At 39.8% G+C, this 13,611-nt stretch overlaps 2 protein-coding genes across 3 annotated transcripts; both read left to right on the top strand.

Moving 5' to 3' along the window:
* The first annotated feature begins 3,671 nt into the window (after window positions 1-3,671).
* LOC119691112 lies at window positions 3,672-7,042 on the top strand. Its single transcript, XM_048630373.1, has 7 exons — window positions 3,672-3,916; window positions 4,129-4,248; window positions 4,338-4,502; window positions 5,199-5,383; window positions 5,709-5,920; window positions 6,229-6,493; window positions 6,884-7,042. Exons 2-7 carry the CDS (start codon window positions 4,206-4,208, stop codon window positions 7,040-7,042), a joined length of 1,029 nt encoding a protein of 342 aa, XP_048486330.1. The 5' UTR covers window positions 3,672-3,916; window positions 4,129-4,205.
* Window positions 7,043-7,814: 772 nt separating this feature from the next.
* LOC105393351 (nose resistant to fluoxetine protein 6) lies at window positions 7,815-13,594 on the top strand. Of its 2 annotated transcripts, none has more exons than XM_048630412.1 (8): window positions 7,815-7,980; window positions 8,716-8,909; window positions 9,280-9,433; window positions 9,662-9,763; window positions 10,166-10,250; window positions 10,549-10,691; window positions 11,407-11,519; window positions 13,138-13,594. In XM_048630412.1, the coding sequence occupies exons 1-8, from the start codon at window positions 7,837-7,839 to the stop codon at window positions 13,214-13,216; spliced, it is 1,014 nt and encodes a 337-aa protein (XP_048486369.1). In that variant the 5' UTR covers window positions 7,815-7,836; the 3' UTR covers window positions 13,217-13,594. The 2 variants fall into 2 exon arrangements, with proteins under 2 accessions (XP_048486369.1, XP_048486370.1); XM_048630413.1 differs by having other exon boundaries at window positions 9,280-9,424.
* Window positions 13,595-13,611: the final 17 nt, after the last annotated feature.

Genomic DNA, 13,611 nt, shown 5'->3' on the forward strand with positions numbered 1-13,611 from the left:
GAGCACGAACAAAGAAATTATGATTGTTTATAATGATGGTGTCTGCAATATGGGTAATTGTGTTCCCGGGTCAACCGGCCAGGTACAGTCAGTTTCATTAGTAGATGTAGTGCTGACACTTAAGTACCTTGTCAAACTCGCAAGCCGCCTATTCATTCATTCAAACATGAAGGTTTGTGACTTTATACACTCACGAGGAATGAAAAAGTTACAATTACAAAATGTCGACACCAACTAAACCCAATTTTTAAACATTTAATTTAGAATTTGATCTAAATATTTACTGTTTTAGTTGGTAATATTCTGATGCGCTGTTAAATGTACTTCAATATTGGAGACGGTGTCATTAAATTAGTTGTTTTCCCGTTTAGGAGTAATTTGGTACAATCGTCACTGGAACTTTTTCATAGCTCGCGAGTGTAGCTACTAATCAGTGTATACCTATCTACTATTGAAGCGTACATAGTACATACATATACAATCCACAAGAATCCTAAAATAAAACAACAGTATGTAACTATGCAGCCGAGTCTACAAGGATGTACTAACAACAAACAGATCGCAGGCTTTAGTGTTTACGTTAGTGTAGCGTTAAATTATTATTTTTGTTTCTTGTTAGTTTTTAATGTTGTAAATATATATTTTTTGATGCACCAAGCCGATATGTACACAGAGTAAAGAAGCTCTTACGCAGAGGGCGCCACTGCGACTTGATTCTGAAGCTCTCTTGTGATTAGTCCATTCAAAACCTTTTCGCCAGTGATGATAGTTTCCATTGCTTATATTTTTGTCTCTTAAAGAATATTCTTTTTACATTATGGTGATTTTATCAGATTAATCAGGAAATGATGAGCATTACCCAATCCATTGTGCGAATAGTAGTATAGCGTAATCGTAATTATGAATCACCTTCAATAGACGCCAACATTTGCCTAGTTCATACATAGCCGCGTTGTCGCAATTTACACTTATATTTGATTGAGTTTGTTGACACTCAAAATGTTTAACTACTTATTGCTGGACAAATAAGTACAATTTAAAGGCACAGTAACAAGTAACTAGTGAGTTCCTAGCCTGAAACTAACGGAGCACTGCTGCGTTAAACACAACTCTATCTCGTTGCAATAAGCGTACTGGTTGCATGACACATCTCGTTCTTTCGTGTTTTTGTTAAGCTAAAGTAACCCACCAGGTTAATTCAGATTTATTTTCTGCCGCTGGCTATACAAATGAAACGGGTAAACACAGTTAATACAAATTAGCATTTCATAGTTATACTCTTTTATTTTAGTGCTGTTTTTAAGTGATTGTGAACTTTATCAATGGCGCATTATTTCCATATTTACAGAAGAAATGCAGAATTTATAGATGGGATAAATACCAAATTTTAATTCATTCAACTGATTACGTCTCCCGAAGAACAATTCTATTGTTTATGTGACTTATTTTAACCAGTTAATTTACATGTATGCTCGGGCGTTCTCCGAATATTTTATGAGCAAATATTTTTCATCATTATTTAAATTAGTTAAACTAATTCTGATTGTATTATGGTATGTTTGACTGTATTATATAAGCCTCAGATGGTTTTATAAATTCGAATAGTGATGAAAAATTGTGAATCTTTTTGAACTAAGGTTCCAAATAAACTCTGTATACTTAATGAATAATTTTGTCTTGCTATTTATTTATTGATGTAATTTATAAGTTTTTATAATAATTTACTTCTTAGTTAATAAAGACACTTCTGGTTTATACGTAGCTGTTTTTATTATAATTCTTTATAATACTATGTTAGGAATTTAACAAAACATAAATTCTTGTAATAATTCCTCCATTAGGTGTTTTATGTGCATAAGACGTAGGGCAACCATGAGGCAGCAAATAATTTTTTATGTAATATTTTTTAATAATCCTTTAGAGCCTTACCACAAAAACTTGGACAGTGTTTAACAGGTGTTTAGCGCTGTCAAACGCCTATAAAATCTCAAATTTCGTTTTAAACACTTGTTAAACAGTGTTTAAATTTTTTTGTGGTAATACAGTTAGTGTCTTCTACGTTATACTCTATTGAATAACAACAGTCATAAATATAGTGAGCTTAAGAAAACGTAAGCTTAACTTATAGGTACCTCTTATAAAACACAGTCTTCACGTTATGGTTTAGAACCGGCTTTAGTCTACTGATATAAATAAATAAATATGTGGGCACATCTCACACACGGCCATCCGATCCCAAGCTAGGCAGAGCCTGTGTTATGGGTATCGGACAACTTATATATCTACACAAATACATAGATACATATTAAATAAAATATCAACACCCAAGACCCGATTACAAATATCTGTCTTTAAATAAATATCTGCCCCAGCCGGGAATCGAACCCGGGACCTTCGGCATAGCAGTCAGGGCCACTAACCACTACGCCATTCGACCGTCAAATATATAGGTATAAGGCCTTTGGACTAAAACTGGTGCTATGAGTAAACTAATAATAATAATAATAATAATAATACGGGAACGTTTTATTCTCATGGTAGCCGCTGTGACCGCCGTCCTTCGCCTTATTCGCTCATTTCTTTCACAAACATTTGTTTTGCATAAACCGTGGCGTGTTTATGTATATCTTTTCAATTACTTATTTGTAAATAGGGAAACTCGTCACTTAAATTATTATGTACTTATACATCCGGAAAGATGAATTGAATGTGCCATTTCCCCGTATCAGATCTCTCCTGGGCATGTATCATGATCGTTTAATGTAATGTCTGTGGACACAAATTAATGTGGGCCCATTTTATTCAGTCCTTGTAGTGTTTACTATCAGGTTCCTGTTTACTAGCATACTTTTTAACTCTTCTTTGCTTCTCTTGTAAATTCCACACATATGGATCCATTAGGTAAACTTATTCTACCCAAATTTTATAAATACCTACTGACATATTTTTAAGGTTAAAATGACTGGCGAGGTGACCCACCCTCTCACCTGCGTCTCCATTCTCAAAGCAAACCTTGAGACCATATTTTTTAATATACCTACTTGATGATGACCGTGAATTTTGACCCAGTTAAAAATAATTATTACCCTCATTTGGGATGCCATAAACTCTAAATATTGTAGCTACGAAAGAGACTTCTTATTCTCTAGCTTAGCTAGACTAGTTTGTAACCGTGGTCAAAGAATTGTTCAGTCTGATTAGCGACATTAGCTCGCGCTCGCTGCCTAGACGTAGGTAACTTTTACAGTTTATAAGACAGATGATTCGTTATGTAGCCTCTTCATGTTTCACACGCATGGGTTGAGATCAGTTTGAGGGTCTTCAACTCCTCAGCAACAACATTAACGTCATCGTCATTAAGTATGTATAAAAATATAAGTACCTAATACATAAACCAGTTGGTTTACTAACAATCAAGTTAAATTTTATTGCAGAATGTAAAATCTACTTGTAAAGCTCATGGGTAAATTAATAAAAATAACTAAAAAACATGAAAGAGTTCAAGTTTAAAACAGCAAATCCTGGTTCTTGGGAATGTAAGTACTTACTTAAATAACTTTAAACAACAGCTGTAAAAGGTTACCTTGTGTTAATTATAGTAATAATTCTAACATAGAATTATTACTATAATTTATAAGTGTAGCTACCTACACACTTATGTTTTAGAGTAATACCCGACATATACCGTACCTAACTCTTCTTTTTTCTCCGCCGGAGTCAGTCGGGTGAAACCCATGAAATTGTTTTCTCAGTATCACACGACATGGTCCTCTTCCTACATAATATTTACCTTATGATGCATTCATCTTTCAGTGGGTGACTGTCCTTAGCATAAACAAGTAACAAGCATCGCGTAATACCCATTGTGAGGGCACAGACGTACCACACTGGTAGCTCTGAGATAATCGGAATATAAATTAAATTATTGATACTAAATCATTTAATCAAACTGTAAATATCTATGTACACAATACAATCTAAATAACTTATTCTAAACTTAAGAAAAATTATGACTAAAGGTACCTAGCCTAACTATAAACAAAAAAAGAAGAAAAAAAATAAAAAATAGATAAAACTATGTGTCTTCGCTCCGGAACGCATCCGACGCAAAGGTCCCTAAGGTCCTAAATTAAATTACATATGATTAAACAACTTTGAGAAATTTCAGTTGAATACCAACATTTGGGAAAACACATTTTAAAAATATGACAGTGTTAATCATCTATTTGCTGTGCTTTTCCTATGCGTGTAAGTGCATTATACTTAACCATAACTTAAGCATTTCATTTTTGATCTCAACACGAAATATTATTTGCGTATAACATGTTGTGTTTTAGTGCAAATGTGTGCGACTGAGGTGAAGGGATCTAACACCGAGCTAGTGGATGCGCTGATGCGGGACCTGCGCTCGTGGGACCTCCCTGTCCAGGAGTCTAGGTGCAGGGAGGATGTCCTGGATATGATGGAGGGTGTTAAAAACTTCACAGTGTGGGCTACTTGGAGTAAGTCATTTTATTACTACCTACTTACCTATTTTATATTATCTGAGGTGTTTCGGTGTAGGTATTAGTTCCTGCAAATGGCTCTCTAGAAATAAGCTTTTCCGTTTCCCATACCATGCAGGTTGGTTTATACATTATAAGTACATGTAGATGTGCAGGTTTCCTCATAATCAGACTTCCAACTTCCAGGCAGGATGAAACTATTCCTTGATTTGAATTTGATATCGACATCGGCAGATAATATCGCGTTTGAATAAGTCTTGAAATACCTACCTACAGGTTATTTTAATATTAATTATTACATTAAATTACCTATATTTGTTTCGTAACTTCCGCCCGCCTTAACCGACGACGCATTTTTGTACTTAGGTATCAAAAAGTTACCAATCAACTTTATTTTAATAAATAAAACTTATATTTTTTACTTTTATACTTAGAGGACCGGTTAGCGCAGTGACGATGACGTACAGGACGATTTTGTCGTTTATGGTAATAATAATGCGCCTCTGCCTATCCTATTAGCCTCTGCCTAACCCATACCGGCGACTTGTAGGTACACAACAACGTTTGCCTTTGAAAGAAAGAAAGATATGCGTAAATTTCTCATCATATAACATCCGAACGGTCTCTCGATCCGTGCGTACCCTTGCCCCATATTCAAAGACACCACCTCTCATTTCCACCCTTCCCCCGCAGTGTGGGAGTCGTCGGCGCTGTCGCCGGTGGGCTCTCTCTCTGGCTCGCAGCAGCAGCTGGGCGGCTGGGCGCAGTGCGCGCTGGCGCCGCGCGCCGCCTACTGCCTCGTGCGCGTGCGCACCGCGGGGGGGAGGGCGCAGGGGGGGGAGGTGGGGCTGTATGCGTCGGCTGAGGAGTTGTTGCGGGTGAGTGACTGTGTTTGAAGGGAATGCAGACGTGAGGGCTTTTTGAGGATACAACTCAGAAGTATCAAGCCCTCAGCTAAGCAAGGCGACTCAGTCCCCAAAACTCGGCTCCCGCAGCCACGATATCCCACCCATGATGTGGTAACTACGCAAAGATATCTATCTCGTAGTGTGACACTATGGTGAATGATGTAGAGATCGTGACTGTGGTGGCTTGTATAAGCCTCTCAGATAAAGAAACAGAATAATAATGGCGGACGCAAACATGCTATCTCCCTATCGCATGCTATTCGTAAGCCTGAATCTACCCCATCTCCTTCCACAGACCCCCATAAAGTACAACCTGGACCGCGGCCGCCTCGACTGGGGAGTGTGCCTGCCCTCCTCCTGTCCCCCCCGCTTCTCCGAGCCCTATGTCCTGATGCTGCTGAGGCACTCCCACTACGCCGCGGTGAAAGACCTTAGCGCCAAGGTGGATTCCTGCCAGATCAGTGGGGAGCCGTTGAGGCCGGTCACTGTGGACTTTTATTTGTTTTTGTAAGTACTTATTCAAGGTGTTGGGTATAAATAAAACAAGATAGCTATGTATAATATCCATGAATTTTACAATGGATGTATTGCTTTTTCATTCAGAAGGGTTACTCTTAGGTTAGCTTCACAAAAAAACAAAAGAAAAGATACCTATCGTGTAGTTAAGGACGTTTAATTCTACGAGATAGAGTCGTGTTTACCGCAGCAGCACTCTGAAAATTCGTTTACCATAAGCTAGAATGTTTTACTTGCTAAGCTTTTAAGCTCTTTGGATTAGATAGAACTTTCGTTTAATCATTTCACTCTCTTTTCAGTGCACTCGCAGCATCATTAATCCTGATCACTCTAACGAGCTCTCTCTACATCAAATACTACTCGAATCCTAAACTCAAGCCGTCTACCCTTACCAACATCATGCAATGTTTCTCAATAGAAGACAACTTCCATGCTCTAACCAAGGACTGTCCGAATGATATTCTAGAGATGCACGGGATAAGGTTTCTGACTTCTGTTGGTATTGTGACGCTGCATTCAGTGATTTATAGACGGAGCGCCAGTAATGGATTGTATATGGTAGAGGTAAGTGATGTTAAATGGCTATTAAAATGTTTATTGGTTGGTACTTATAGTTAGCTAAATAAGCTAAATGATTTAGTGTTCGCTTCTACCGTAAAAGTTTGATGATCTACCTAAGTGTAAAGGTTAAACAAACAAACCTGAACAATGTTCTTTGAAATTAATAAAAAAATACGCATCAATTGCGAAATACTAAAGCCAGGTTTGGTTTTTAGGTAGGGGCAGATATTATTTAAACACATCATACCTGGATAGATATGTCTATTCGTTCTGCGCAAGGGAGTACATGACTGTCTATAAAAAATATGTCACATACCTAACTTTTTTCTGTGCAGCTTATAAATCGATGAGAGAGTCTTGCTCACTAATAAAACCCCTCCCCGTACACTCCAGTTCACAGACTCCATCCGCAACTCGTGGATGCACCGCTGCGACCTGTTCGTGGACACATTCTTCATGATGTCGGGGCTGCTGTTCGCGCGGGCCGCCCTGGCGAGCCTGGGGAGGGAGCACCAGCCGTGGCGGCAGCTTGTGAGACGGTATTTTAGGTGAGGCTGTTTGGTTATTTGATCGAATTACTACGTAGTAGATGCACTTTATTACAAAAAAGTAATATAATGTGGTCAAGCTTTTTTGCAAATTTTATCCATAAACAGATTATTAGAAGCAACTTACCTACAAATAATTTATTTCTTTAGCTTTATATTTTACATTGTTTTATGTTCTAACGCATAAATCGCATGATTTAATACCTATATTGTGAGTTTATACTGTAAACTTTATAGGTACTTACTTACATATTTTTTACAATAAAATTAAATTGGTAATACATCAACATTATACTTCGTTGACCTTTAGCTAGGTCTATACTCATACCTTAGATACGTTAGGTATATTATGTATACCATAATCTACTGTTTTGATGAAACATAACTAAGAAGAATAATACTAACCATACTAGTTCAGTATGGTTAGTATTATTCGACCGCAGACGCGGTCGCCCCGTGCACACATGGCGGCGCACAGTGGACGGCGAGCTGCGAGCGCAAGGCCTGAGCTGGACGGAAGCCAGAGCGGTTGCTGAGGACAGAACGGCGTGGCGCACGCTTGTAAAGGCCCTCTGTACCACCGGGGTACCATAGGACAGCAACAAATACTAGTTCAGTCCAAATCGCTTCATCCATATGCTACTGTGGATAAAATAAAGAAACAATCTGGTGGATATTAATCGCATCTCATTCTAGCTGGCCAAGTCTTTCCACCTTTCCTAAGCCTACACACTAAGCAAAATGCCACTAAAACTCCTATCACACCTCCCTAGGCTAACCCCAGTGCTAGCAGTACTGATGTTCTTCACATCCTCGGTCCTGTGGCACTGCGGCGGCGGACCGCTATGGCCACGGGAGATGAGCGTGGAGGTGGACTCTTGCAGGAAGAACTGGTGGCTGAACCTGCTGATGGTGGCCAACTATGTCGATGTGCAGAATATGGTAAGTATGTTACTCCTCGTTCTGGTCAACAAAAAAAGGGGTCACGCTGGGTACCTACTTAAGCCAAAGCTAGTTAGGTAATATGACATATGGTTTTTGTGAGTCAGGTCGGACCAATCATCATCGTCATCATCTGTGCGATGACGATGATGATTGGTCCGACCGATTTCGGCCATGGCGACCACTTCGACCCCTAGTTCTGTTGGTGCACAGTTAACGAAACGTGTAGTAGTAAGAACTGACGACTGGTAGGATATTGATCGAGTGACCACTTGTGTGATTGGCTAATCTTTTCATCATGTTGCTGTGCAAACTTAGACCATCAGCTCTAAGGTAGAACTGACGGATTCATCACCGAGACCTTCTATCCTAAATAGCTCAAAATACTAGACAGCTAGATTGTAAAAATCATACCTACTTAGTTTTGAATAAAAGTTAAGTGTGATATGTGATGAAATAACCTGACGAACAGGCAAGCATAGCGTGCCCTGCTGAACGGACGACCTAAGACAGGGAGCCTGTAGTGGCTGGATGAGGAAAGCCGAGGACAGAGTGTTGTGCGAGACCTATGTCCGTCAGTGGACTACTTAAGGCTGATGGTGATGATATTGATGTGTTGAAATGAATAATAAGTAAAGCGTCATCTAATTTGCTAAACAATTTCCTCCTATGTAGGTATACTTTCCTAACTTCTACGTAGACATATATACCTATTCAACCTATTTCCACCCACAGTGCTACGTAGTCTCCTGGAGCGTCCAATGCGACTTCCACTTCTTCGTCCTGGGCACGCTGGTGCTGCTGGTCTACCGCCGCCGCCGCGCGGCCGGGGCGGCGCTGTTTGTGGCGCTGGTAATAGCGTCGCTGGTGTCGACGGCCGTGGTCACCTATGTGAATGACTTCCCGCCACTGTTTATGTATGATATAGAGTGAGTATTATTACCTATGAATTTTGTAAGTTTTAAGTAGTGGTGGTGACGTTTCTTCTAGGATCCATATTCGAGAATGTTGTCAATTGAAGAAATAGTTTCATCACCCTTCTCAGCTTTTAATCGTCTTCTGCTGGACATAGGACCTCTAGTTACAAAGCCTTGCCTTCCACTTGATAATGCAAATGTAGCGTGGGCCGCTGGAACGACAAGACAGGACTTTAGACAGCTGTAGTAGCTATAGTAGTGGCTGGATGAGAAAGGCCGACGTAGGCAGACTGTTGTGGCTTTCTTTTGCAAACTCACTAATCTAGGATTCCAATAGTAGACAAATTTTCGCCTAATGCTAACTAAGTTGCTATTACCCCAGGGCCATCAACACCCTGCGTACCTACGCGGTCCTGCGCGGGCGCTACGTGCTGACTCACGCGCGCTTCGGGCCCTACCTGGTGGGGATGGGGGTGGGGTATGTGCTGGATAAATGGAAGGGGGGTAAAGCTGCCAGGGGCGCTAAGGTTGGAATGGTAACTCAGATCTTTTAGTGACCAAAGTTTCTAAGTAAGCTGAATTTTAATGTACAGAAATATCAATTCATAAAACATCGCAAGTGCTCGGAAAAATGACTATAATATGACCGATTCGTCTTCTTAACTCAAAGGAAGTTCAGAACGATGTAACTAGGATCCATAATATTTTTTCCCAATTAAAGGTTAATAAACGGAGGCTGATAATAAAAACCATTGTCCTTCCAGTGGCGCAGCAGCTTGGCGGCGCTGGGCTGCATCAGCTGCGTGCTGGTGCTGCTGTACTCCGGCTCCTGGTGGTACGGACCCGCGCAGCACCCGCAGTGGCAGGTGAGACATCTCGTATTACCTAGCTACAATATTGCTGTTTGAGTCAAATTAAGTTTTTCTTTCTTTACAATCATGTCAATCATCATCTTGACCCCGTACCTAACATAGTAAGCCTCTTCCAACGAGCGTCACCACACTTTGTTCTCGACCTTACTCATACAGCCACTGCTAAGGTTATCGATCCAGTGGATCAGAGGGCACTCCACTAGGTAGTCTAGGTACCTCTATATCTACAATATCTACCAATTAAAATGTCTAGATCACATTGAAGAAAGGACATATAAGGATACGTAAGGAGAAGTACAAGTAGAAGACAATTTTTTTTGTCATAATATTTTTTTTTAGTTACCTAGTATAACTTTGAAAGTATGTTATAGCTAAGTACCTCTGGTCTGGTTCCAGGTGCTAACCTACGCGACGCTGGCGCGGCCGCTGTGGGCGCTGGCCGTGGGCGGGCTGCTCGTATGCTGCGTGCGCGCACCCATACGTGAGTACCTATCACGATTACAGAGATGTGTTTTGTATGTAATAAGTTTGGATTTGAAGCAATTCAAAATTATTATGGTATCCCATGTTGGGCGCCAAAACTTATCTTTAACTTTCTAGAGAGTCCCATGTTGGGCGCCAAATTAATGTTTATGAACATTTTAAAACATATAAATGTGTGTACTGTGTACCTGTGGCCATAAGCACATCTACATAATTGTGCTCCTCAACGAAAGGTCTTGCTCGGACAAATCGGCTAAATTATTGATTTGAACTAAGTTAAAACTCCCCACCCTCAGCCCTCCTAACCCCGGTGCTCCGCTGGCGCCCGCTGCGGCCGCTGTCGCGGCTCACGTACGGCGTGTACCTCGCGCACACGCTGCTCTACTTCCGCGCCAACTACGCGCAGCAGAACCCCGTGCAGGTCGACCTGGTGCTGATTGTAAGTGCCTTTATCTAAGTCCTGAAGGGCTAGTACGGGCGCATTTAAGAAGTGACATTTTTTTTGCATCGCGCTGCCATAATAGCGAGCGCGACGGAGTGCTTTTGCCACGTCTTAAATGCGCCCCGTGCTAGCCCTTCAGCCTTTTGATGATAACAAGTGAGGGGGCGGGGGGTGGATCTAAGCATTGAGAAACGCCATTGGTGCGGGGTATGCTGCTCGGTCGCTATTCGCAACTGTAAGCCGTTTCTAAACGAACATGCAAATCTCCTAGCTATCGTCAGCTTTCAACGCTATCGACGGATCGATAGTGTCGACTTGATATTCGTGATAGCAAAGTTGATTTACTGTGAGTAATTGTGATTTATATTTCCCACCGGTCCACTGGGCAAAAATTATAACCGAGTGGGTGCCGAGCGACGGACGCAGGCGCCCAGGTAGACCTAGGCGGAGATGGCGGGACGACCTGGACAATTTTTTGCTGGATTGGCGTCAGGTGGTCGACAACAGAGACGTGTGGAATAAACATAGGGAGGCCTTTGCCCATCAGTGGGACACAAATATGGCTACATAAAAACAAACGTATATTTCCAACACCAACAGCCGCCATTTAAATTAATTAAATGATCTCTCATGCGCAAAAGTTAGTACAGTTAGTACATACTTACTTAGTTACTTCATTAACAGATAGTGTTTTTTTCACATCTGTTTCCAGATGAACCAGATCCTGGGCACGCTAGTCATGTCGAACGCGTGCGCGCTGGCGCTGTGGCTGCTGGTGGAGGCGCCCGCCAACCGGCTATGCGCGCTCGCGCTTCGGAACAACAAGTAAATATCACCTACAGTTGTACTTAGTGGAGCATACACCGGAAATAGTCCTTCGATCATCATCTCAGTCATAGGACGTCCACTGCTGAACATTCATCATCACGACCCATCACGTCCCCACATCTAGGGCACGGGTCTCCTTCCTATGAAGAAATAGTTTTATGCCTTAGCCCACCAGACTGGTCTAGTGCGGGTTGGTGGTGTGTGCAACCCAACTGTATAGTTGTACTGAGTGGAGCATAAACAGAAAATTCTCATTAGATACTGTACAGCTATATGGCGGATGAAGATATACTATAAATACAATTTGAAAATGGCTAAAGTTGAAATATGAATAGGAGCTTTGACAGACCAACGAATAGGGGGATATCAATATCATAGACTTAGTATATACTAGCGTATAGACGAACTGACAGCTCGATAAAACGTGACCAATTTTGATTTTTCAGTGTGTGCATTAGCTAGTGATGTACATTTCTTTACTTTGGAGGACCATCGATAAGTTATTGAAGTTCGATGTTCGACCCTTAGAGAGAGTTGTTCCACAGACTGTTGTTGTCCAGATTATAATTTTGACATAGTGTAAAAAAATGCATAAATAAAAATAAAAACACTTTTGTCTTATTATAGTATCTATAGAGGGAACCTGTTGGACAAATTATAGAAAATAATTAGTTTATGTATTTGTTAAAAGATGTACCTTGCCCTGACAAAATGGTTCAGATACGAGACGGTAAACGCAAGCTAGCATTTATTTTCATAGGTAACATTCAAGATAAAATATCGATAATGATACTCGTATCGATTAATTTGAGTCAATCCCTAGCGTACATGTAAAATAAATTGATGAAAAATATATCCACTTAAATCATGAAAATTATTAACAAATGGACTTCCACATACACAAAATATGAAAGTAAACAACAGCATTGGCATTATTTTATATTTAATACAGGATAAAAGACAAATTTTAACCAAAAATAAACGCCTCGTGGCAGTGATGACGATTTTGGTATTTACCAGTGAAATGTGCAATTTTCAGCATTATTTCTATGATTAACGCCACAATCACTCGCAGAAGATGTTACCATTGTTGAATACAATTACATTTACTGAAAATAAACCACGATGTACGCAAAAAATCCAAAATACTAAGGTATTGATTTTCCGCGTGCCGATTTGTGACGCCCTGTCATTCAAAACCAGTCAGATTTTCATTGGATTCGCTATCCTTTTCTATCTTGCCAAATTTCCGTAAGGAATTTTCTTCTCCCTCGCTCGCTTTGTTCGTCTATACGCTAGTTACTAAGTCTATGATCAATATGACTCCGGACGCAGTCTTCATAGAGAAAGGAGGAATATATAATAATAATACATAACTGTTTATTTTTAGGAACATGAGTCCCATAAAAAATATACAGTTTAAAGTTATAAATATACCTATTACATACTGAATACTATGTTTCTTTTCCTTGTCTGATAAAATACAGCCTGAGCTGACTGACCACTCATTACCTAGCTAGTATAAAATATATTACATGCCGTCAAGATAAGAAAGAAACCAGTTTAGTGGATTAGGTACTTAGATATCCTTTTAACTAAAACATTGTTTTTTCAGGAGTAAATCTTCAGCGATCAAACCTAAAGAAGAGACTACGAATAACATCCCTGTTGCTACCGTTTTGACGTCTTTATAGCATGAGCAGAAAAATCATAGGCACAAAAAAAGATTAGATGAAATATGCAGATGGCGGCTTACATAAGTGGAAATAGGATAGAAAAACCTAATAATTGGTTGAGATAGCAAGAGTTATAGTATTTTTTTTATTGTTTCTTAATGTATTTAGGCTTGTATCTGTAGTCAGTGTGAGATGTACAATGTGATAATATTGGGTCCTATAGTAGTTATGAATTTACTAATAAGTATTTAGTGTTTACTAAGTGATAATGAAATCAAGGGGTGTATTATTTACATAAGCAGCCATAATTATTTGTATTATATATTTTGTAGCTATAACTTTACTTGTTGATTATAAATAGTATTGTACTTATTAAAAATTTACTGTTAAAAAAAACTTTTCTTTCTTGGAAA

Source organism: Plutella xylostella, chromosome 25, assembly GCF_932276165.1.
Source record: "Plutella xylostella chromosome 25, ilPluXylo3.1, whole genome shotgun sequence".
In the NCBI taxonomy this organism is placed as follows: domain Eukaryota; kingdom Metazoa; phylum Arthropoda; class Insecta; order Lepidoptera; family Plutellidae; genus Plutella; species Plutella xylostella.